Here is a 23,979-nt window from a genome sequence, read left to right as displayed (position 1 = left end):
CCGTCTTCACGATATCCTCTGGCCACCATCTCTCCTCATAGATCCTGGCCACTAGTTCGAAAAACCTATTTTTACTATCCTTCCCTAGATTCCTCAGAAGCTCTTACAGGACATTCACCACACCCACTGCTTTCCTAGCCTTCATGTCACGAAGGACTCTCGATTTCTGCATCTAAAATGCCCGGCCCAAGATTATCTTATGGTATGGTATGGTATTTGGAGGAGGCGACCGAGAGCTTAGGTCATTTGCGCCATGAGGGAAGGGTAGGTAATGAAGGGTGGAGAAAAACCCGGCGTCGGCATTAGCCTGCTCTTAACGAAAGGCGCCAAGGGGACCACGGCTTAACGTCCCATCCGACGGACGGAGTGTTGCGCTTGAAATGTCCTCCACACAACACTCAAGCAGGGATCGGGCAGTTTCTGAAAATTCTCTGCCACTGCCGGGATTTGAACCCGAGCCCACAAGGGTGGGAAGCCAACACTATAGCCACCACGCCAACCCAATCCCCAAGATTGTCTTACTCTACCGTGTGTGTGGAATCCTCTCTCTCTCTCGTGGGCATGGAGAATGTCCCTTATGAGCTTACTGAAGAATCTAGGTAGGGATGGTGAGAGGTTTTTCGAACTAGTTCGCAGGATCTATGAGGAGGGATGGTGGCCAGAGGATTTTGTGAAGACTTCTAATTCCACCATCAAAAAAGAAGCAAGCTGTAGAATGCGGGGAATATTAGCCGAATATCGCCCACGTTTGGTAACATCTTTTTACACTTGGTAAGTGGTCACTTTGTTAACTTATAATTTTATTTGTTGATTGAAAATGGAACTTTATTTCTTTTTATGTAATTTCTCTGCATGTAATTTCACGAGCAACTAGACAATGTATTTAACTGCATACATGTATTTCATGTTTGACGAGGGGTTAGATGGAAGATGGGACTTTCTAGTCCCAATCTCACCCAATAAAGACATATTATTATTATTATATTTTGTTCTTTAATTTCCTTCAGTTTTCACTGAGTAGCTTTAGTGTTAAGAGCACGGGTTCTCACCAAGGTAACTCTTTACTGTTGAATTGGGTTGAGAAATTTTCTCGTGATATGACAGGTTGAAATTATTACAGCCTTTTGCAGTTTGATGTATGTATTTGGATGGAGGTTGAGTATTTTGAAACTATTTTGTATATGTTTTGGAATGATACCGGTAGCTGAGGTGACAATTGGAGCTATATAAACCTGTTCCATATTCCATATTCTTTTTATTTCTATTACCAATTCTTGGTACTTGTTAATTTTTCCTGTAATTGTCTTTTCGATGTTATGCGACAGTGTCACGGCAATATCAACTATGTAGCAAGTTCTATATTTCTTGTCAATCAACACTATATCTGGTCTATTATTAACTATAGTTTTATCTGTTTGAATAGGCAGATCGTAATAGATTTTAAATGCGCCGTTTTCAAGCACTGTTTCAGGGTGGTACACATAATATGGGGTCTTAGTACCTATTAACGTGAATTATTATTATTATTATAATTGTTCTTTCCTTCTCTAAATTCCTCCTTTCCGGCTGATTATTGCTTTCACGCACATCCCCCGCCATCACCCCTTCCATCTATTCTGATCCTCGCCTCGCTCCATCAGCGTACTTCTATCTTTAGCTTTAACACTCAAGAGTGCCAGTCGCAAATTTAAGAGCCCTACTGAAAAATCCTGCCATTTTTACTAAATTCCTACATTTTTTTAAACATTACCACCAAAACTATATTTATAACGATTTTTACTTCAGTAAAAGTGAACTTTACTCTTATTTATGAACGAGTTGAATAACATTTATTCCCAACTTTAAAATGTATAATTTAACTAGTATGAAAACCTACTGTTTTTTAAAAATAAAAAAAAAGTTACAACAAATGATGTTCAACCATAAAATGCATTATAATTATTTCATTATGCTCATTTTGGACTCTTTAAACCAAGAAAATCATTAAAATGGATTGTTCCAAGCAAAGCATTCAGAATCCTAAAATTGACATAATATAGACGAAACGTAACTCTTTTACAACCTACTTCTTAACAAAACCCTTGCAGTACAGGGTGTTTCTTGAAATGATGCTTCTAAGGGCAGGTAATGCGTCGTTAGCGATGAAATTAGTGAAAAAGGTGAGGCTGCACTTTTAGTTTATTTAATTTAAAATTTCTGCATTCTTTGTCGTGTTTCGAAGTCATGATTGAGAATTTAAACCCCCTTTCCTTGAGCGTCAGAGCGGTCACTTTTCGACCCCCATTGGTAGGGTCGATGAGACGGTCCTGCGTGGCTGAGCTCGTCGAGGATAGGGTCCCGGATTAGGGTCACTTCGAAGTGCTTTGGCGAAAGTGCATTACAGGGAGGAAGAAAAAGTGCGTTCACAGCTGCCTGCCAGAGTGGGAACGTACCAGGTACAATGAGTCCTTGTTCTACGTCACCCCGTTTAACGTCATTTCGCGATAACGTCAGAAAATTTCGAGACTGTCATTCGTTTATCGCACCTTTGGTTCGCGATAACGTCAGATCATTTAAATTTCGCGCGAGAAAAAAAGCGAAGTGGCGGGCGTTGCAGGTTGTTCGTTTTGTCGGCGGTAATGCAGTCTAAACGAAGTGTAAAACGGTGTGTTTATTGTCAATTGCGATTACGTTTATAGCAAATTTTCTCCAAAATGAATTTTAGGTAGGCGCGCAAATTTAAAGTGCGTAAATTTCAAGTAAAATTTCAGCAAATTTTACTTAACATAATGGTTTTCTGGAATCTGAAAAGTGATTTCAGGGAATTTTTCCGTGCAGAACTCGAGTATTTGTGGTCACGTTTTTCGCCGTGTTCTCAATAATCTTGGTTACTGTAACTGCGACGATGTTTCAGCGATGATGATGCCCAGGCGACGCTCGACCGGGTGACCACCATAGCGAAGCCGAAAAGCAAATGCGGGGGGCAAAAATGGAGATGGATTTACGTCACTGCTGCTATTGTCGTCGATGAAGACAGGAACTCGTATTTATGCCATAGTTTAGCATTCCCATCGCAAAAAATGGTCCAGATATGATACGCTAAATTTTTTTCGCGTAGGAATTTTGAGGCCTAGGAGACGATATTCACTTTTTACATTGTTTCTTATGGGATATTGTGTTTCGATTAACGTCATTTCGTTTATCGTCACATTTTTCAGGAAAGGTAAGTGACGTTAAACGAGGACTCAATGTACATTCACAGCAGTGATAGGGTTAACGTGCATGCTGAGATGGTAAGAGAGGCGTGGGATGAATTGGAAGATGGAGTAGAAGTGGTGGGAATTATGTTTAAAGGTCCTCATTATTAAGTGAGACCCTTGGGACGACTGTGATTCGTACTTCAGCTTAAGTCTCACTTTACCGGAAAGAAAGACTCTCTACAGATGTATTCAACGGTGTTCGGCGAGATGTTGTGGAACATAATGATACAATGGTAAATGAAGAGCAAACTTAGTGCATGTCCACAGTATTTTTATTTGGTACGACGCGTTTCAGCGACCTTACTTCGCTATCATCAGGTACAAAATGCCATATTTTCGTCAATAAGTCATGTATATATACAATCATGCGAATGGGTGGGGTATATTTATGAGTCGGCGGAAGTGGGAGAGGGGTTGGGGGGAAAAGGATGGGGGAAGGGGGTGGGGAGGTGGTTGGGATACGTAAGGATTTGGGGTTCGGTTGAAGGTTTGAGAGGGGGGAGGGCTAACAGCGGAGAATGACTCAGGAACTCAATGCCATTCAAAAGATTTTCCTTGCGTTTTCTCCTTTTTTCTTTTGAATGACCTTTGAATTGTACGTATCCCAACCACCTCCCCACCCCCATCCTTTTCCCCCCAACCCCTCTCCCACTTCCGCCGACTCATAAATATACCCCTCCCATTCGCATGATTGTATATATACGTGACTTCTTGACGAAAATATGGCATTTTGTACCTGATGATAGCGAAGTAAGGTCGCTGAAACGCGTCGTACCAAATAAAATTACTGTGGACATGCACTAAGTGTGCTCTTCATTTCTCATTGTAGACTTTCTACAGACAGCCATTTCAGTGGCATCTATGAATGGCACCCAAAGTGACCAATAACATGCGACCTTTCTCTAATTAAACTGCAGTCTCCCGTAACTATAGAGCTGAGCAAAGAGCCACAGATGCTTTGCAAATTCTAACAATATTATCAACATAAACTGTAGAATAGGTAGTTTCCCTCATTAAAGAAAACGAAAGGCATTGATTGCGACTCGTTACCCACCATCAGTGTATTCATCTATATATATAAAAGAAAGTCGAAAATCATGTTAGTTAGAACACTTATAACTTGAGAACGGCTGCACCGATTTTAATAATATTAGGTTATTTGGATTCGTCTCAGCCCCGGATCACATATAGGACATTAAAAAATAGGATAATTTCACACAAAAAATAATCTCTTTCTTAGTGATATGTTTTTAGGAGTTAGTAACGCAACAACAATTGATAAGTCGGTCAAAACTACAAATTAAATTATTTGTTTTGTTTTTACCAATTTAATAACTAAACTTCGTAGCAATATAACATTTTCATTATTAATAAATCCAAAATATTGAAATTGTATTTTTTAAATTTAATTCGAGGTAATTGTAAGCCCAGCTCGAGTTGACTCTTCACTACCGTGTTTGTAAACAAATCTCCAAGCAATTGTTGACAATCGGTAATATCCGTGTTCCTGTCAAGGCGTTTGTAAATTTGTTTCATCGGAAGGTGAGCTCATCAACAAAGTGTTCCAGAATATGATTGATCACCACAAAAATCAAAATTGATCGATTGAGCGAACAATTTTGACGGCCTAGAATGAAGATGTGGATTACTCTAACTAGGTAAATCAGGATCAAATAGTTGGTACTCTGCATGAATTCAAATCTTTTAACTGTGTAACAAACGAAGACGAAATCACCAACTATCTATCTGAATATTTTTAGTCCTTGGACGTACCTGGCTTACCAAGGCACGATTTACTGCTAAATGTAGGCTCTGTGTTCATGATCTTTCAAAACCTAAACCAACCAAAACTATCCTACGGAACACGTTTGGTAGTTTAAAAAAAAACGATAGTGAATGTGATTCACGCGACTTTACTCAAAGGAATATTCAAAGATGATGAAGTTTTCATTCCATGATCCCAGCTTATATGCCCTTAAGAGCTTAAATGTATTCAATTTCCAATTCGTGTTGCATTCGTGATAACGATTAACAAATCGCAAGTCTTTCAGTTTTTGTGATGTTTGTGCTTATGTGCTACTGAAAACCCATGATTTGCTCATGGTCAATTAAACGTGGTGTATTAACGAGTCGGTAAACCATGCGCTGTGTTAGCACACGCAGGAAAAACCTTTTATTTATAAGAGGTTATAACGTACACATCCACTGCGAACAAGAGAAACAGTTACATCAACATAAACAATACCTTGGCAACGCCTATTCGAATTCCACCCAGGCGCTGCTTATTTTGTTAATAACGTATTCTAACACCTCCCCTCGGGATTGACAAAATAATAATTTGAAATATAATTCTCTTAGCACTCCTTTAGTTTTAACATCTTACAAAATTCTTTTGTCTTAGTTCCTTACTGTGGCTTTGTCAACATATCAGCGACATTATCTTTTGATCTAACTGGAATGAAATCTCCCCTGTTTTTACCATCTCCCTGATATAATGATACTTCTTGATATATGACATATAATCATACTTAATAATACTTCTTGATATATGATATAATGACACTTCTCCGCATCTGGTCCACTCAGTGCCTCCTCTGCATCCTCCGGAATGTTGCTATCTGGACCTTCTGCAGCAGGGACAGGTCTTGGGATTCCTTGTCTCTGAGACCTATGTGGTAGACCATCTTCCGCTACTCCTTCATAGGCAGGCTCATTTTCACAGGCGATGATTGCCTCCCCTGGCCCCTGGATGGGTGTCACCTCCTCCGGCCTCGAGCTCCCCCCAAGTCATCGTCTTCTCCTGCTTTCGTTTTTCCATCTCCAGTTGTTTCAAGGCGTGGTCTGTCTGTGATTGCTCTTCCTTCAGGCATCTATTCAAAATGGCCACCAATGCCATTAATCTGAGCTTTTCAGCCTCAGCAGCCTGCATCATGGCTCTTAAAGCATACTCCGAGGACTTGAAATTTCCGGATCTCATTGCGGCAATTACCAGTGAGTTATCATTTGAGCCTGGAGAAACATTCATGCTATGGAGGGCTTCTTGTAACTTTTCTGCCATCATATTTTTCTTCTCCAGTGTATTTTCCAAATTATTGACTTTTGCCTGCTCTTTCATCGTTAAATTTTTCTTTTCTTTCCTATATTCTTCTGCCATTTCCTTCATTTCTAATTCTTTCTCCTTAATAGTACTATATTTGCTCTTCAAACACTCATTGAGGAATAGTGTTAGCTGGTCACCATGCTCTCCCTTGGCCATTACTGTGGAAAAACGACTTTTGAAGGCATCCATTTCAGCCTGCTTAGCCGCTGATATTGCCCTACTAACTTCTGCTTTCCTTTTCCAATCGCTGGTCTGTTTCTCTGCCTCCTGAATCGATGTCTCCAGCTTTTCTACTTCAGCCTACCTCTTCTCCCGATCCATTGGTTCAAGGTGTGTGTGCCTCTGTGCAAAGGAAACTCTGGAAGCCTTCTTCCCCATATTGTTAAATTCTTCACTAATCTCCTGTATACTGATGCCTCCCACAGTCGACAAATAGTAAAGTCGAGCGACTCTTACTGCTCTGAGAATTAGTTTCTCCCTAAGATAGATATTTGCTACGCCGTTGAAGGTCTCTATCTTGCAACCTTTCTCCTCGATTTGCCCTAGCGAAATTAGGCTATCTTGTAGTGCTGGTATATAGAGAACTTCCTTAAGTTCCACATCTTTACCTCCGCATTCGTCCGATATGTTCAGCATCACACTTCCCTTGCCTTCAATTCTTAAAGGGGCGCCGTCACCAACCTCTACTTCTCCTTCCATTGGTTCAAGGTGGTGAAATAGTTCTCTTCGCGGGCACATGTGATCTGAAGCACCACAGTCCAATAACCACACTCCCTGGCCGTCAGGTACTTTCCTCTTCGCGCAGAGCGACACGTATTCCCTGGACACGATGGCTGTTGACGCCTTCTTCTGCTCGACTACGATTCTTTCCCCTTCATGTTCCTTCTTGCTAGGGCAATTCTTTGAAATATGTCCCTCCTTCCCACAGGCAAAGCACCAAAACCTTTTATCGTTCGAGTAACTTCTGAACCTGTTTGTTTCATCTCCCTTTCCATTCTTCACCTTACTTCCCTTCGTCTTCTGAACAGTTCGGAATGCGTGATGACTATTTTCCTCGATTTCTCCCATCAACTGCAATTTCTTCTCCGCCGTAATGAGCTTTGATTTCAGTAAAGTTGTGGACAACTTACTTGAATCTATCTCCCAGGACTGAATAAAGCCTTGGTATTCTTCCGGTAAATTTCCGAGAATAATTCCCGCGACTTGTTTATCGGACAATTCAAATCCACCTTTTGCTGCTCTCTTCTGCAAATTGTGCATTTTTGCAAAGTATTCCTGAATGGGCATCTCCGGTGTTTTGGTGCAGTGTGTAAGCTCCTTCAGTACCATTGCGCCATTAACTAGCCCTTCACTATTGCACAAATCATCTAAAATCCTCCATGCTTCTCTTGCGGTCGTACAGTCAGCAATATCTCCCAAAAATTCATCACCTACCGTTTTATAAAGAATGGATAGTGCGATGGTATTGCTTTTGGCTCGCCTCCGAACTTCGCCTTGAGTGAGTGATGCGTCCAATGCGTCTTCGTAACCGACGATAGCCTCCCATGCATCACGTAAAAGTAACTCCGCCTTTACTCGTAATGACCATGCGAAATGATTATTCGAGTTCAGCACTGGAACCTTCGTGGTTGCTTCGTCCTGATTGTATAATGAAGCCATTTCGCCCGACAGCACCTACGCACTTTTCATAAACTCCGTGACCTCTTTTATAGGCTCGTAATACGCCCTGGACCCATAACCTGTTAGCACACGCAGGAAAAACCTTTTATTTATAAGAGGTTATAACGTACACATCCACTGCGAACAAGAGAAACAGTTAAATCAACATAAACAATACCTTGGCAACGCCTATTCGAATTCCACCCAGGCGCTGCTTATTTTGTTAATAACGTATTCTAACACTTCCTTCGCTTCAAGAGCGCAGCTAGGAATTAAGGATAGGGGGTTTTAGGCGCAGCTAATACTACGGGTCTGAAGGGTATAGAAAACTCGCTAAGGTAAGCGAGAGGTGTGGGGGCCCTCCCACAGACATTTTTAAGATAAATGGTTCAAAATAGTGGGTTTTGCGGCTGTGTTTTAACCCCCAAAAACCTCCCTCGCTGCGTCACTGCTTTGCTTCGCTATATTTATTTAGCTTCATCCGCTTTATCTTGCGCCTGATAACAATACAAAAACTGTTGTTTATCGGAAGGTGCTTGACGCAAGACATTAAACCCGAATGTGTAGGGCACGCCGTGGTGCGTTTACGCATGCAGCAGGTTTACGCAGTGCATTTTCTCCAAACACAGATACTATAACTGCCACGCCTCAAGTCATTTGATGCGAATGCTGCTTCATTGGGGCTTTTCTTACACGATTTTGAGCATCAGTCAAGCGTCGGTCTGGCGTTGTGTTAACCTGCCCCGTGAACGGGCCAAGTGTAACGGACTTGGACCTAAAAACATTTTTTTTACGGTTAATGACACAAATAGCAAACAACTGAATCCGTATAATTTTTATTTCATTAACTGTTTTATAAAACCACAATGCCCTAAATTTCTTAAGCTAAAACGTAAGAAAATTCATTTAAAAAAATCCGCGTAAACGTGCTCCGATCCACCCTATGCAGATTCAATAAAGAAAATGTCTTTCTGACAAGCAATTTTGAAACTCATTTACGTAGTTTAATAGGATTTGTATTCTTATTTTATTATAATAAATTAAACATGATTAAAAACGATACAGCCGCTCTTGATTTATAAATGGTTTAACTAAACTGTTAGTTCATTGATTGTTAGGCCGTACGAAGTTCGCCGGGTCAGCTAGTAATATACAAATTATTTGGTTTTAGAAATACTAGTTTAGACGAATGGCAAGGGTCAAATTTTATCCTCATTTGAAAAAGGCCAGATTGGCGCCCATGCGATTCCACTCCACGTAACGTCACAGGGACCTACCTTCTATAGAGTAGACAGGAGTTTTATATCGTCCGATATTACCAATGCATGCATGAGGCACAGAGAACAGGGAAACATGTCTTAATAATCACCTATTATAACTGGATAAGGTCGGAAAGTTTCCTTCGTTTGATAGGGTATTAATTATCCTTATTTAAGCGAAGCGCTATCTGCTAGCAGGATACTCTGCACTATCGCCATGCTCGGCAGCAAGTAGCCTGCATCGTAGCGGCACAAATAGCCTCGCACCAAGGTGGTCTCACATGGTGGCAGCCAGGACCAGACTGAGGTCACACGGGCTTTTCCCAGCATTCATACTTAGCCGTCGTGTTTTTGCGCGCTTAAAAATGTTTACTTTTCATGTAATCGCAAAAAATAGATGTCATCATTAAAAAATCTAAAAGCGTGAAATACGTACTACAGGATAATGCAAGTAATAATCTTTCGATTTAGGCTATAAGAAAATAAGAAACCACCCCTGTATTGGGCTGAAATAATGTCATGAAATGTATTTTCCTTTTTAGAATCCGGCAGTTGCAGTAATAGTCTTACCAAAACCAGTCATTCTTGTGCCGGCACAACTTTGCCCCTTCTCTGTCCAACATCAACGGCTGGAAATAAGTGCCATTACTATGGCTGCAGATCCAGCCGTCAGCGGTCCCCTGGCGTTCGATTCTACAAATTTCCATTGATGGGCAATGAAAGGAGAAGCAAATGGATCGCACATTCTGGTAAGTTTGCTATCCTAGCCAGCTAGTTAACTACCTGTTTCTTTGTCGAATGAATCATTACAATTCATGAATTATCAAAGTTAGTGATTTGGATTGCAGTAGAACACAGCAATCCAGCTCCTAAATAAAGTCCATCCCACTTGCAGATATCCTTTTAGCAATCTAAGTTGATGGTGAAAAATTTAAGAGATGATGGTAAAATTACAGCTTACTTGGTTGGAGCATTTCCTGCCTTTGTCCTTCCAAATCTATAGCAAATTCGTATACAGCAGACTCCCGTTTATCCGGCTGCGGTATATCGGTGTTGCGGATTATCCGTGCATGATTTATTACTCTCGCTCAATATTTTTCTCGATCTTTATAAAAAAAAATCGGACGCAAAATCATCGGAATTACTGCATTACTGCTATAATACACCGGGCTTATTATATTCCATTAGAATCCCCTTCATAAAAAGGAAGCGATTGCATGCTAGCTGCATTCACGGGAGCACCGTGTTCCCATTTTCCAAGCCTCGCAGATCGTGACCACGCTTCGTGAACACGGATACATGTCCCACAGCAGTTGCAACCCGGGCAACTGGTGCGAGACGCTACTACGTGGCGTGGTGCCTGACAGTGTAGTTTCCGACGTCGAGCAGTGGATTTTGAAGATTTCATGCCAACCACTTTTCTGTATCCATGATCAGGCAGCTGCAGATGTGTGGTTTTCGAAACCAGGCCTTATATAGAGCATTAATAATACGGGTACAATCATGTTATTGCCACTAATGAGATCGCAAACTGGGAAAAGAAGGCTCTCATTGAGTCCGGAAAGCACTCTTAAGTAACAGACTAACTACATAAATAGTAATATTTTGTTTGTCTAGGTAAGTGATGAGCATTACAAGGAATTAAAGTTAAATTTTGGGTTATCCGTGTTTTCTGAGTATTTTTGCCTCTCCCCATCGTATTCTGAGTATAGCATATATCGTTTCTGAGTATTCGAGTCTCTGCCCATCAATAGCCTGGATGATCGGGATTGTGCTGTATATTTAATCATGCCATCACCGACAATCAAAAAATTATAACATAATGACTGAATAAAACCTCTTTTATTCTTTCATTTTATTCATTTTTTTATTCATTCAAGTTTCAATGTTTTCTACCAAATGTTTGCAAAACGTAACTTTGGCTTATAATGCCCTTTTACCCTTTTAAAATATCCTTTTAGCAATATGTATTGATGGTCAAAAATTTAAGGGATGATGGTAAAATTATAGCTTACTTGATTAAAGCGTTTTCTGCTTTTGCCCTTTCTTATCCATAGCAAATACATATGGATTTAAGTATGTCACTATTATGCTTATGTACTACTTGTTTCTTTGTGGAATGAGTAATTGCAATTAATGAATTATCAAAGTTAGCGATTTAAAAAAGTAGAAAATTGTTAAAGCACAGCATTTCAGTTCATAAATAAATTCCATTTCAATTACAGATATCCTTTTAGCAATATAAGTTGATGGTGAAAAATTTAAGAGATGATGGTAAAATTATAGCTTACTTGGTTGAAGCATCACCTGCCTTTGCTCTTTCTTATTCATAGCAAATTCATATATGCTTAATCATGCCAATATTATGCTAGTTTACCACATGTTTCTTTGTTTGAATGAATAATTGCAATTCATGAATTATCAAAGTTAGCGATTTAAAATAGTAGAAAATTGTTTAAGCACAGCATTTCAGTTAATAAATAAATTCCATTTCAATTACAGATATCCTTTTAGCAATGTAAGTTGATGGTGAAACATTTAAGGGATAATGGTAAAATTATAGCTTACTTGGTTGAAGCGTCTTCTGCCTTTGCCCTTCCAAATCCATAGCAAATTCATACATGTATCTTTAATCATGCCATCACTGACAGTCAAAAAACGATAATGTAATGACTGAGTAAAACCTCTTTTATTCGTTCATATCATGTCAAGTTTCAATGTTTTCCACCAAAGGTTTGCAATACATAACTGTGCCTTATGATGCCTGTTACTTTCCTCAGGAAATCCGGATTTGCGTGATTTATCACCCAAGAGTCTGCATAAGAAGAATGTTTGTGGAAAGCACTTCTCCAGTAGGGATGTACTGCCTAGCGGCAGACTGGTGAAAGGGGCGATTCCCCTCCCCTACGATCAGGGCCATGCGGTAACTGCCGAGCAAGATGAAGTTGAAGGAAGTCCCACTGCGCCATGTGCAGGAAGCATCATCGCTTACCCTGGTGCTAACGCCATTGAGAGACAACCACTCGGCACATTCAGTGAGCCCACAGAAACTGCAACGTCAAAATTCACAAGAGATGCAGACACAATGATTCATCCTGTTGCACCTACGACAGGCCATTCAACCTCTTTGCGTCCAGATTCAGTGCGCGAATCCCGAAAATCGTTGCGGGCCAACAGCAATTCACCCACATCTTCTACCGCCACAACTGCCAGCGTAAATTCTATTCGGACCATAACTGATTCGCCAACGGCATCAAATGAAAATGTCCCGCTTGAAAATGCATTTCGAGCATCCGGCCGAGTGAAATTCCAAAAAGAAACACCCACGAAAAAGAAACTCCGAAGAAGTGACGTTGAAAAGTAGAAAAAGAAGATTGCTCGCAACGTACGTGTCAATTTCTAGGCTGAGGAAATATGAACGGGAAATGGATGAGAAAGTAAGATCTACAGAAAATTTACATCGCCTTCTTTTGCGAGAAAACTTCAGAGGCCAGAGAGGCGGTATTGTTAGTGTGAATGCAGTTTCGTCATGGCAAGAGACGACCTTGGAAGAAGGAAGAGAAAGATTTGGCTATTTCTTGTGATGAGCGGAACCGTGATTTTCCAATAACTTCGTTGCCTGTGACTGCTATTCATCAGTAACGGTGATTCTTAACTGTGATTGTGATCACCGAGGAGATTCACTCATAGAAGTAAGCGACGATTTTTGGCAAAACATGTTCGCGCAATCCGGCCCGTGGTGGCTTAGGAGATGTGCACGCGGGGACCTGTGCCCCGGGTTATGATAAATAAAGGGCGAGGACATTTTCGATGGAATTAGCTTTATTTCGCGTGCGACTTACAGGGAAGCACACGCCAAAACTCCACGTCCACACGCTCCCGGCTTTCGTCAAGCACTGCCTGACACCCACGCAGTCAGCAAGGGCATGGATGTTAGGTTCTGAGGGTTACCGACCCTCAGGTAACGGCACTCCCTCACTCCAAAAGGGTGTGAGTCGAGTCCCCTTGGTAGGGACAACGAGAAAGGGGCCGAATTGAAATGGACCAGACCTTGGAAAACCCGGAGGGCATGAGTAAGCAGTAAGAAAGAAGAAATTAATTAGCTTTACTTGTCCTCTTAAAACACGATGAATGAAAATTGAACTTCGTTTTTCCGCATAAATATTTATTTAATCGCGACCGCGGTTTCGACGCACTGCGTCATCCTCAGGCGAGGAGTACAAAGAAAGATCGTCTTAAATACCAGACCATATAACCAGAATTAGTGGGAACGGGGGGGGGGAAATCAAGTAGTAGGGGGCGGTTGGGTCTTCCCGTGGTCGTTAAAGCCAAGGGGATGTGAGAGGATGGGGAGGTAGGCAGGGCTGATGCACCAAAGCTGACTAACTGCAGTGAAAGGTGGGCAAGGAGTGAGAGGTAGGGGAGAGAGGGAAGAATACAATAGGACATTATCGAGTACAAAATTTTCCATGTTTGTGAGCATAGGCGGGGGTGGGGTTGAGGGAAAAGGAGATGGGGAAATGGAAACCACTAATGTGTGAGGGTATGGGGTTGATGGAAGACGGAGAGGTTGAGGAGCGGGGAACGGGAATTATACAGAAGGTCATTAACAATATCACAATTTGATCTTACACATTTAAAAAAACCAGGGAAAGACCCAACCCCTCCCTCCCAACAACCTCCACCTACCTCTTGATTCTCCCCCCCCCCACTACTTATGGTTTATATGGTCAGGTTTTTAAGACGATCTTTCATTGTACTCCTCGCCTGATGATGACGCAGTGCGTCGAAACTGCGGTCGCGATTAAATAAATATTTATGCGGAAAAACAAAGTTCATTTTCATTCATCATGAGTAAATTCCACTAAGTGACGCCTCAAACCACCAACTCTTAAAACATATGTAACAGATCAGGAGAGAATTACACCGTTTTTATGTAATTTTCGCAGGGAAATCTATGAAATGTTGTGATTTTCTTTCACATGGTACTGTTTTTGCAATAATTTTTGTAAGTTTTCAATGTGGGTTCAGGGAGGAGACCCTACGAGTTCAGGGAGGAGACCCTACGAGAAATACCGAAAGTAAATGTAATAGGGTGGTTTCCTTTTATATTTTTATTGCCTAAATCGAAAGATTATTACTCCTTGAGTACGTATTTCAAGCTGTTAGATTTTTATACGACGATTACAATTTTTGCGATTAAATGAAAAGTGAAAATTTTCAAGCGCGCGAAAACACGACGGGTAAATATGAATGTCGAGGAAAAAACTCCGCATGATGTCGTTCTGCTTCCCGCTGCCGCAAGTGAGGTGACCTTGGGGCGAAACTGAGCGCTGATACGACGCAGGATGCTAGCAGGTAGCTGGATATCATGCTAGCTGGTAGCGCTTGGCTTAAATAAGGATTATTAATACCTTATCAAACTTTCCGACCTTAGCTAGTTTTAATAGGTGATTATTAAGACATGTTTCCCTGAGCTGTGTTCCTCATGCATACATTGGTAATCTCAGACGATGTAAAACTCCTATCCTCTCGTATAGAAACTAGGTCCCTGTGACGTCACATGGAGTGGCATCGTATGGGTGCCAATCTGGCCATTTTCAAATGAGGTTAAAATTGACCATTTAACATTCGTCTAAACTGGGATTTTTAAAACCAAATAATTTGTATATTATGAATAAACTAATGGTGGGTAACAAATCGCAATCAAATGCCTTTCGTTTTCTTTGATGAGGGAAACTACCTTATTATGAAAACTTTTCCACAGAGTGCAATTACCATGATTGCTACCATCTGCTTTCCTGGTTAGCACATTTTCCTGGATAGCACCTTCATTTTTGTGGTCCCTTCAGAAACGTACCAAACAAGTTCTACTGTATTCATCTGCAGTGGACATAATAGAGGGGTTTGAGGATGTGGCACATCTTGGGAGAACTAAGAAATTGGAGAAGTATGCAGGAGTTTTTTTTGTTAGGGGGCTTATTCATCAGTGGAAACTGCCCATAGGGTATTTCATATCCGAGGAATTCAATTGATTTGGCTTTAACTTTGTGAAAATCCATGTTGAAATGAAAATACACAACCCTGGTAACTTTTCACAGGAACATTTATTGGTACGACGCGTTTCGACGCTGAGGCGTCATTATCAAGTACGTATCAGGTACTTGATAATGACGCCTCAGCGTCGAAGCGCGTCGTACCAATAAATTTTCCTGTGAAAAGTCACCAAGGTTGTATATTTTATTTCTTCATATCCGAGCATGGACTTAGGCCCGTATCCTTAGTCGACCCTACGTAACTGTCCCTACATAACAAGAGGCCCCTACATGCGTTTCTCAGTTAACCCTACATAAGTCGTTGGGGATAATTCCGTCGTCATGTTCTCAGAAATGACGGAGATGATGGCCCAGGTGGATGTATTATCTTTAAATTACTTCAGAAGCATTGTGTACTAGTTAGTGATAAGTACGGGGCAAATATGATCATTGTCGTGAGAACTTACGTTGCATCATCAAGGTTCGTCATTCGCTTTCACCTTCTGTAATTAAGTTTATTATGGGGCAAACAGTGGCATGAAAATACGTTTTCTATGGTTATACTTAAATCAAGTATTGGTTTCCCAAAAGTATACCAAGTGCCAAACGTGACAAATATTATTATATATTCGTAGAAACAAGGTTCATGTAGGTTAAAACTTTCACGGTCCATGGTATTGAGATCCTTATTTTTGGGTTTACCCGTGTCACAAATTAAAATTCCTACAGTTTCGTCCCCGCTGCTGGAGACTTCATCAGGGCGATGACACTTTTTCTTCGTGCGCGTGAATATATATTCTCATGAAGGTTGGGGTGGGGGAAGGGTAGGTTTGGGGCTTTCGAGAAAGATTTGGCAATTAATTGGAAGCCAGGATGTGCTGATGTGTTGCCCTTGGTCTCCGTTGAAATTATCCCGGTGTTTTCTTATCTCAAGGGCCTCCCTTGTTATTCTGGTTTTGAAGTGTCTTTCTTTCGCCAAGACTTCTACGTTGGTAGCCTCGATGTCATGTCCTGTTGCGGCGTGTTCTGCGACGGCTGATTTTTCGGTGTGGCCCAGTCGAATGGCGGCGGAATGCTCCTTCATTCTTGTCCGTATGGTTCTGCCCGTCTCGCCCACATGCACTTTACCGCATGTCTGGCAGTTGATTTCATATACACCTTTGGTTTCTAACAGGTCTTTTTCTTTGACATTCCGGATGATAACTTTAATTCGCCTACGTGGTTTGAATATTGTTTTAATGTCATATTTTTCTAAAATCCTGGCTATCCTATCTGTAGTCCCCTTGATATAATGCAGGTATGCTCTTTTCCGTTGTCATTTTCGTCTGCGTTTACGGGCCTAGGAGTGGAATTTAGTTTTTGTTGATGGTCCTTTCTACTTCTCTTCTCCCGTATCCATTGTTAACTAATATATCTTTTAACTGATTAAGTTCCACTTTCCTATGGTCTTTATCGGTCAACTGAATAGATCGGTGAATCATTGTTGCCATTACCCCTTTTATTTGTGATGGGCGGTGGTGTGAGCTGGCTAGGAGGTATCTGTTTGTATTCGTCGGTTTCCTGTATACCGCATGCCCCAGGGATCCATCTTCTCTTCTGATGACGAGGACGTCGAGGAAGGGTAACTTCCCGCCGCATTCTTCTTCTCTCGTAAATTGGATGGCGTCGTCTATGGAATTCAAGTATTTGTGGAATTCTATTAACTTGTCCCTACCATGTTTCCATATCAAAAATGTGTCGTCCTCGTATCTAAGCCACATGGATGGTTTGTGGGTTGCATTTTCCAACGCAGTCTTCTCAAAATGGTCCATATATACATATATATATTGTAAACATATCTCGGCTAAGGTGGTGATGTTGGCGTCGAATTTCTCCCTGATGACGCCGATGGCTTTCTCCGTCGGTATTTTGGTGAACAAAGATACTATATCAAAGCCAACTAAGATATTGCCTGTTTCCAATTTTACCTCGCGTATTAGATCGAGGAAGTGCCGGCAGTACCTAACATATGATTTGGCCTTTTCGACTTCCGGTTGTAGCGTAGATGCGACGTATTTCGCTAATTTGTACGTGGGAGAGTCTATGGAGCTGATGATTGGTGTAAGGGGAACGCCCTCCTTATGTATTTTGGGTAAACCGTAGATGTATGGAGTCTTCGGGTCTTGAGGCGTGATGGATTTTCTCATTTGTGGATCAGTGATGCACTTGTTGATCAACTCTGTCGTCCTCCGCTTAATGCCTCCTGTGGGATTCTTCTCTAGCTTCTTATACGGACCACCAACCAGCAATTCTTTCATTTTGCTTTCGAAGGCTTCCGTGTCCATGACAACTGTAGCTTTACCTTTGTCTGCGGGTCGGATGACAATGCTCATATTCTGCCTGAGTGCTGCCAAGACTCTCCTTTCTTCTTTCGTTATGTTCGGTCGAGGCGGCTGTTTTTTCACCGTGCGTAGGACCCTCGCTGAGTCCTGCCTAATTTCCTCTGCTGCTACTCTCGGTAAGTGGCTAATGGCTGCTTCTACGCGGCTAATAATTTCTTCTGGGATAACTTCTGGTGTTACTGCGAAATTCAGCCCCTTCCTAAGTACTGCAGATGTCCCTTCGTCCAGTTGGGTCTTAGAGAGGTTTACTATCACCTCTTGTCCAGTTTCCTCGCCAAGGAACATAACAAGGACATAACAAAACGGCCATATGTAGGGCTTGATGTGACGTATGTAGTGCGAGATCAGTTTATGTAGGGGCTGATGACGTATCCAGGGTCTGTTGGCCCTACAGGGTCGACTGAGAATATGGGCCTTAGTGGTGCTAAGATAAAGAAGCTGCTAAGTCATGTAATATTGCAACTGGTGTCCATAAAATTGGAGCCTAGACCATTTGTTTGCGACTAGGCAAGTGCAAACCGTAAGGTCATGACCCAGTTGGTTGTTCCACCAGAGAAACCTTATTTTGAAGAGGGTGAAAGGAAAATATTTTAGTTTGTATGATGTGCCGCATCATGTAAAATCTGTAAGAAATAATTTCTTGAAAACTGATTTTATATTAGACAGTGAAATTCTCTCATTTGAAAATGTTCGCCTGGTTTATAAATTAGATTCTTCCAGTTCCTCAACGAGAGCATTATGGAATGCTCACATGTGGCCTAATCAATTCCAAAAAATGGTTGTGGGGCTAGCAACGCAAGTACTCAGCTTTTCTGTGGCTGCAGCTCTCCGTTCAAGTGTGGCGCTGGGTAAATTAAAGTTAGCATCGGCACTTCCAACAACTGACTTTATTTATTTTGTAAATGACTTATTTGATGCTCTAAATTGCAAGCACGTATTCATCGTACTTTCATTTTGTCTTGTAAAGGAACGAATCTATGAAGGGTCCTGATTTTTATATATTTTATAAGCCATATACGAGTTATATATTGATGCATGTCATTATTTTTTGGAAAAATTATAAAAAATATTGTTATTAGCAAAAATGTATGACAACTGTTTTTTTACTTTTGTACCGACTAAGTGAAGGATTGATTAAAGTAGCTACGTCATGAGTATGAGTCATCACTCAACCTTGTTGAAGTGAAGCTTAAAAACCTCAGTTGCGTTGAGAAGGGAATCTTGGATTCCGAAACCGGCACGCTTCTACCCTAGAGGTGGCAGTTCCATCGCTCGTTTTCTAGCAAATTCTCTCAGAGTATAACCCACGGAGTAGGTGTTGTGTGTGTGAATTATTGTGTGTGTGATCCCTTAACTTAAGCAACCTCAGCGAGGCCCCCCAAAACCCTTGCGAAGGTTCCTTCATAGTTAAGCGAGTGATTGGATTCAACGTAAGCAGCCTTAGCTAGGCCCCCAAAACCCTTGCGAAGGTTCCTTCACTGTTGAACGAGTGTTAGTGAAGGGTTTCCTGTAGAGAGGCTGGGGTTGATCACTGCTGCGAATCTTCCCTTTCCAGCATACCAACACAGTGTTTTGTTTGTACAGTAAAACCTCTTTACATAGTCATGGAGGGGCCCAAAATTTGGGCTATTTGATGTATGGAGGTTCACTAAACAGAGGTTTCAGTGATAGGCACCATTTTTTCATATCCTTTGGAAATGAAAGGCACTACTCTCCTTTAAACCAATATATTCATGTGTTTAAACAAACATGCATGCATTAGTGAACATATATTTATTAATAACAGAAAGTGACCGCTATCGCGTGATTTTTACTATGATTCAATAGAAAACGATGTGATCTCTCTTAATTCAACAGTCTCTTAAAATGGTTATGATAGTTGGATATCTTTTTAATTATTTACTGTAAGGTATGCTCTCATATGGAACAAAATAGTGGTAACTAATGGTTAACGTGAAAATTACAGCATATTAAAGGTGAATAAGAAAAAAATAAGCGTGAAACATTTATTGCTGAAAATGTCATTCCATGTACGTAATCGCGGCTGCATTAATGGTCGCTAGTTGTCTCGGTATGATTTGTGGAGCTGGTTAGGCCGTCTCGGGGGTGTCTCCTTGGTATGATAAGTGGAGGTTTATTGAGATAGAGAGGTTCACTACAAAGAGGTTTGCCTATAAATTTACCTGTAAATCTGATGGGACCGTAGGGGTGGTATGAAGTACGGAGGTTTATGATGTAAAGAGGTTTACTACATAAGAGTTTTTACTGTATAATGTTGAGCGGTAGGAATACGAATAGAATGTGCGATTTCTTAACTGAAGCAGCCTTAGCGAGGCCCCCTCAAAACCTTCGCGAAGGTTTCCTTCACTGTTGAACGAGTGTTTGTGAAGGGTTTCCGGTTGAGAGGCTGGGGTTGGTCACCGCTGAGAATCTTCCCATTCCAGAATACCGACACAGTGTTTTGTTCATACCTGCGACGAGGTCCCCTGTTACGGCCATTGGAGTGTTTCATTTCCCAGTTGACCCTGAGGCCGTAGAACTCACCTCTTTATCTAATATTAATTAATTTTTTTTCTATCCTCCAAATGTCTTCCAAGAATTATGTCCACAAATTATGGATTTCAAGTTAAATAAAAAAAAATTGGCAAATTTTACGTATGATTTTAACAACAAGTAGTTTTGTCGCTGTGCAAATACCATCGACCTTTATCCACAACCTTTTATTTTGTTACATTGTTTTCTTCCCATGTTGTTACGTCGTATGATTGTGTGCCTTGTGTTCCTCCTAGTTGGTAACTTTGTACGAGTTAAGGACCACCATACCCTCCAATCAAGCCTCCCCACCTTGACCAGCCTTCCAACCCTACCGATTCGATGAATATGAGGTGGGAGGGGTGGGCGGAGGGTGTGAGGACTGGAGGGGGAAGATAGCGAAATGTTGCGGATGACTGGGTTCCAAGTACTGCTGATTCGTAATCCGGTATCTCTATTGTAGTTGTTCTTCTTTATTTCTATGGCCTCGCGGATGAGTCGGGCTTTAAAATATTTTGTCCGCCCACCCCTCCTACCTGAAATATAAAAAAAGGCAGCAAAAACCAATGCCAGCATTATTCCCTTGAAAAAGTGACCAGCAGTCAGTCGCGAAACGTCGGGGCAATCTCCAGTACGACACGCGGCATACACCCGTACTATGTGACTCATTTTTTAATCATCATGAGCCGCAAAAGCTTCAATCAAGAAATTACCTACATATGTTAATATATATGGTAGAATTTTGTGTGGAAGTGTACAAAAATTTATTGAACACGAAGCAATTTCACGAAGTCACGCCTCAAACTTCTAATTTTTATAGATTTCATGTTGGACTGCAGGAGCATATGAAGTGGTTGCATTTTTACTGAAATTCACTGCTCCACTACTCTGAATGTAGTTGAGTCTCAGTCATAATTTTTTGTGAGAAGTATATATAAATATGGGTGTAAAGAACATTCTATAAAATTTTCACTTGTTTACATTCAGTCCCTTTATAGATTTTGACCGGCGAAAATCGAAATAGAATGACCCTGTTTTCGTTTTACAGTCATATTAGCTAATAATTAATTTTTCATCTTTAATTAATTTCTTTTGTTGTTTCATGCGATGGTTTTAATGTGAAATTCTTCTCTAGGACTGCCACTACCTGACGGAGTGCCCCCGCGAACAACTTCGAATCTGCTGGGAGGGAGAAGTGAGGGGATTGACGGAAGCGATGACTGGATTACTCCCTCATGTTCGGTGATCCTCATTGAATCTGAGTGCGGAGCAGCGTCCCGTGCGGGAGAAGAAAGTGGTGCGACGGACGGGGACTTGGAGAAACCGCACTCGCAAAGTGTGTCCTCGCGTGTCGGAAACCCATGCAATCCCGCAAGCGCAAGATCTTTCCCGTGTGGCGTTTGCTCCAAGCGTTTCAATCGTCGCAGCATCCTGAAGCGCCACGTGGCGTGCACACACTCCGGAGAGAAGCCTCATCGGTGCAGCGTCTGCGGAAAGTGTTTCGCCGAGCGCAGCACCCTCAAGAAGCACGCCCGCACCCACACGGGGGAGAAACCCTATTCATGTAGCGTCTGCCGGAAGACGTTCACGCAGGGCTACAACCTCGACGTGCACATGCGGTCGCACGCGGGAGCGAAACCTTTCACGTGCGGCGAATGCGGAAAGTCTTATTCTAGAAAGTTCCATCTCGGGATACACATGCGTTCGCACACCGGTGAGAAACCTTTTGCGTGCACAGTCTGCGGAAAGTCCTTTGTTCAGAGGTTTGGCCTGGACAAACACATGCGCGTCCACACCGGGGAGCGGCCGTATTCGTGCGAGACCTGCTCCAAGACTTTCCGCGACACCACCGCCCTGCGCATCCACACCCGGACTCACACCGGAGAGAAACCCTATCCGTGCGGCCTTTGCGGCAGACGTTTCGCCCAGAGTTGCTCGCTCGACCTTCACATGCGGACTCACACCGGGGAGAAACCGTATGCGTGCAGCGATTGCGACAAGTGCTTCTCCAGGAAAGGCCACCTCGTCGATCACTTGCGATTGCACACGGGAGAGAGGCCTTTTTCTTGCGCTGTATGCACAAAATCCTTCTCCACCAATAGTACCCTCAACAACCACATGCTCACGCACAAAAAGTGAGATTGATCCCGTCGTTCGCTCAGATTGGCTGCCCATGTCCACGCGACATGTTTACTCATGGATAATACAGTAGATTCCGGTTAATTGGGACATTGCCGGCCTCGGTGGCGGTGGGGTAACATTCTCGCCTGCTAAACAAGAGGTCGCGGGTTCGAGTCCCGCCTGGATAGGTTTCCCCGGTCCAGGGCATGGTTGTTCGTGTACGTTTACTTGCTACATTGGTTGAACACCCGGGTGTAAAATGGCCAATTAGAGCTGTATCCGGTGGTTTGAGAATAAAATTTAAAAAATAAAATATTGGGACTTGTGCACTTTGCCCCAATTAGGCGAACTGTCCTGTATACGGGCATAAACAAACGTTGAAATGATAGGAAGAAGACTAAAGAATGTTTATAATGCAACATAAGTTAATTAAACTATTAATTTGGTTAATAAATCAACGAGTTTAGTTAATTTATTATTATCATTTTTAAGAATTATTACAATTTAGTTAAAAATATTTTTCACAGCCTCGGGCTACGCTGAATGAATGTCTTTTAATACGTCCTATTAAAGAAAAGTCCTATCTTGCGGATAATATATGAAAAAGAGCTTTCAAAATAGGGCAAGAATAGGAACATTGTGAAAAATAAGAGTAAAATCAAAGGAGGAAAATATAAAAAAGTAGTATTCTGAAAACAAAAAATTATAATTTCGTCGCGAGTGTAGAGTCTATGTCGTCGACTCATGGCCCAATAAAGCGGCATGCTGTCCCAATTTAGCGGAGAATACTCTGGGATATTCCTCTGTTGGGTTCTGTTCTTCAAGATCTGCCCCAATTAAGCGGCTGCCCCAAGTAACCGTTGGACCCATTAAACGGAATCTACTGTAATACCGTATTTACGCGTAGAAGACGTGCACCTTTCAATTGGAAATGCCGGAGAATATAAGGGTATGCGCAGCTTACACGAATCCTCCCAAGTTTTAATGTAAGCCGCTTACCAATTTCCCTCAAATTTTTTTTGTTCATTTCTCCATTTTAGTTTAGCATTGAAACTAGGTATTACATTTCTAACATTACTTAACCTCATTAGTCATGGTAACGTAAATTTATCGATTAAGCGATGAATCACGAATTCCTATAGTAGACCGCATCAAAAAGTGCATTATCGCATTTCAGTTTATCGCATTTTTTAGTGTCTATTTTTTATTTTCATACTGAGGTAGATGACGATAAAGTGTAGGGAAACCCAGTTATATGACAAAATACAGAATATTTTTAATAATTTTGTTTTGTAGAACAATAATAAATTAAGGAATAAGACGTATAGTGGCGGAGGTGTAGCTTGCCCGCGCCCACTTGTAGTTCGCGGCCACGTAGAGTCACAGTCCCAGGGGGTTTACATAAATTACAGCCGTAGAAAAGGCCACAATCATGAAAACAAGTGAAATATTTCGTGCTTTCCCGGCGAATGGACTTGGTGAAGAGTTCCCGGGAGCGCCACCGGGTCAGGAACTGCATAACTGCTGACGTTTCGATGTCCGACTCGGTCATCGTCCTCAGGGCTGTGAGTGTCGAGTGAGAATTTTGACTTGCTTAAAGACTGGCCAATAATACCATCAATAAAGATTCCGGATATGCTTTGAGCAGCACTT

At 41.7% G+C, this 23,979-nt stretch overlaps 1 protein-coding gene across 2 annotated transcripts in view; it reads left to right on the top strand.

Annotated features, from left to right (window-relative positions):
* LOC124172708 (endothelial zinc finger protein induced by tumor necrosis factor alpha-like) overlaps nucleotides 1-22,469 on the top strand; it is a 122,492-nt gene extending 100,023 nt beyond the window's left edge. For both annotated transcript variants that reach the window (XM_046552177.1, XM_046552176.1), the window contains exon 7: nucleotides 21,341-22,469. In XM_046552177.1, coding sequence (XP_046408133.1) covers nucleotides 21,341-22,344 — 1,004 coding nt within the window. In that variant the 3' untranslated portion in view covers nucleotides 22,345-22,469. The remainder of the gene's footprint in view (nucleotides 1-21,340) is intronic.
* The last annotated feature ends 1,510 nt before the right edge of the window (nucleotides 22,470-23,979 follow it).

This window comes from Ischnura elegans, assembly GCF_921293095.1.
Source record: "Ischnura elegans chromosome 13 unlocalized genomic scaffold, ioIscEleg1.1 SUPER_13_unloc_2, whole genome shotgun sequence".
NCBI classification, from domain to species: domain Eukaryota; kingdom Metazoa; phylum Arthropoda; class Insecta; order Odonata; family Coenagrionidae; genus Ischnura; species Ischnura elegans.
The sequence above is the reverse complement of the archived record's forward strand: the minus strand, read 5'-3'. Positions and strand labels throughout refer to the sequence as shown.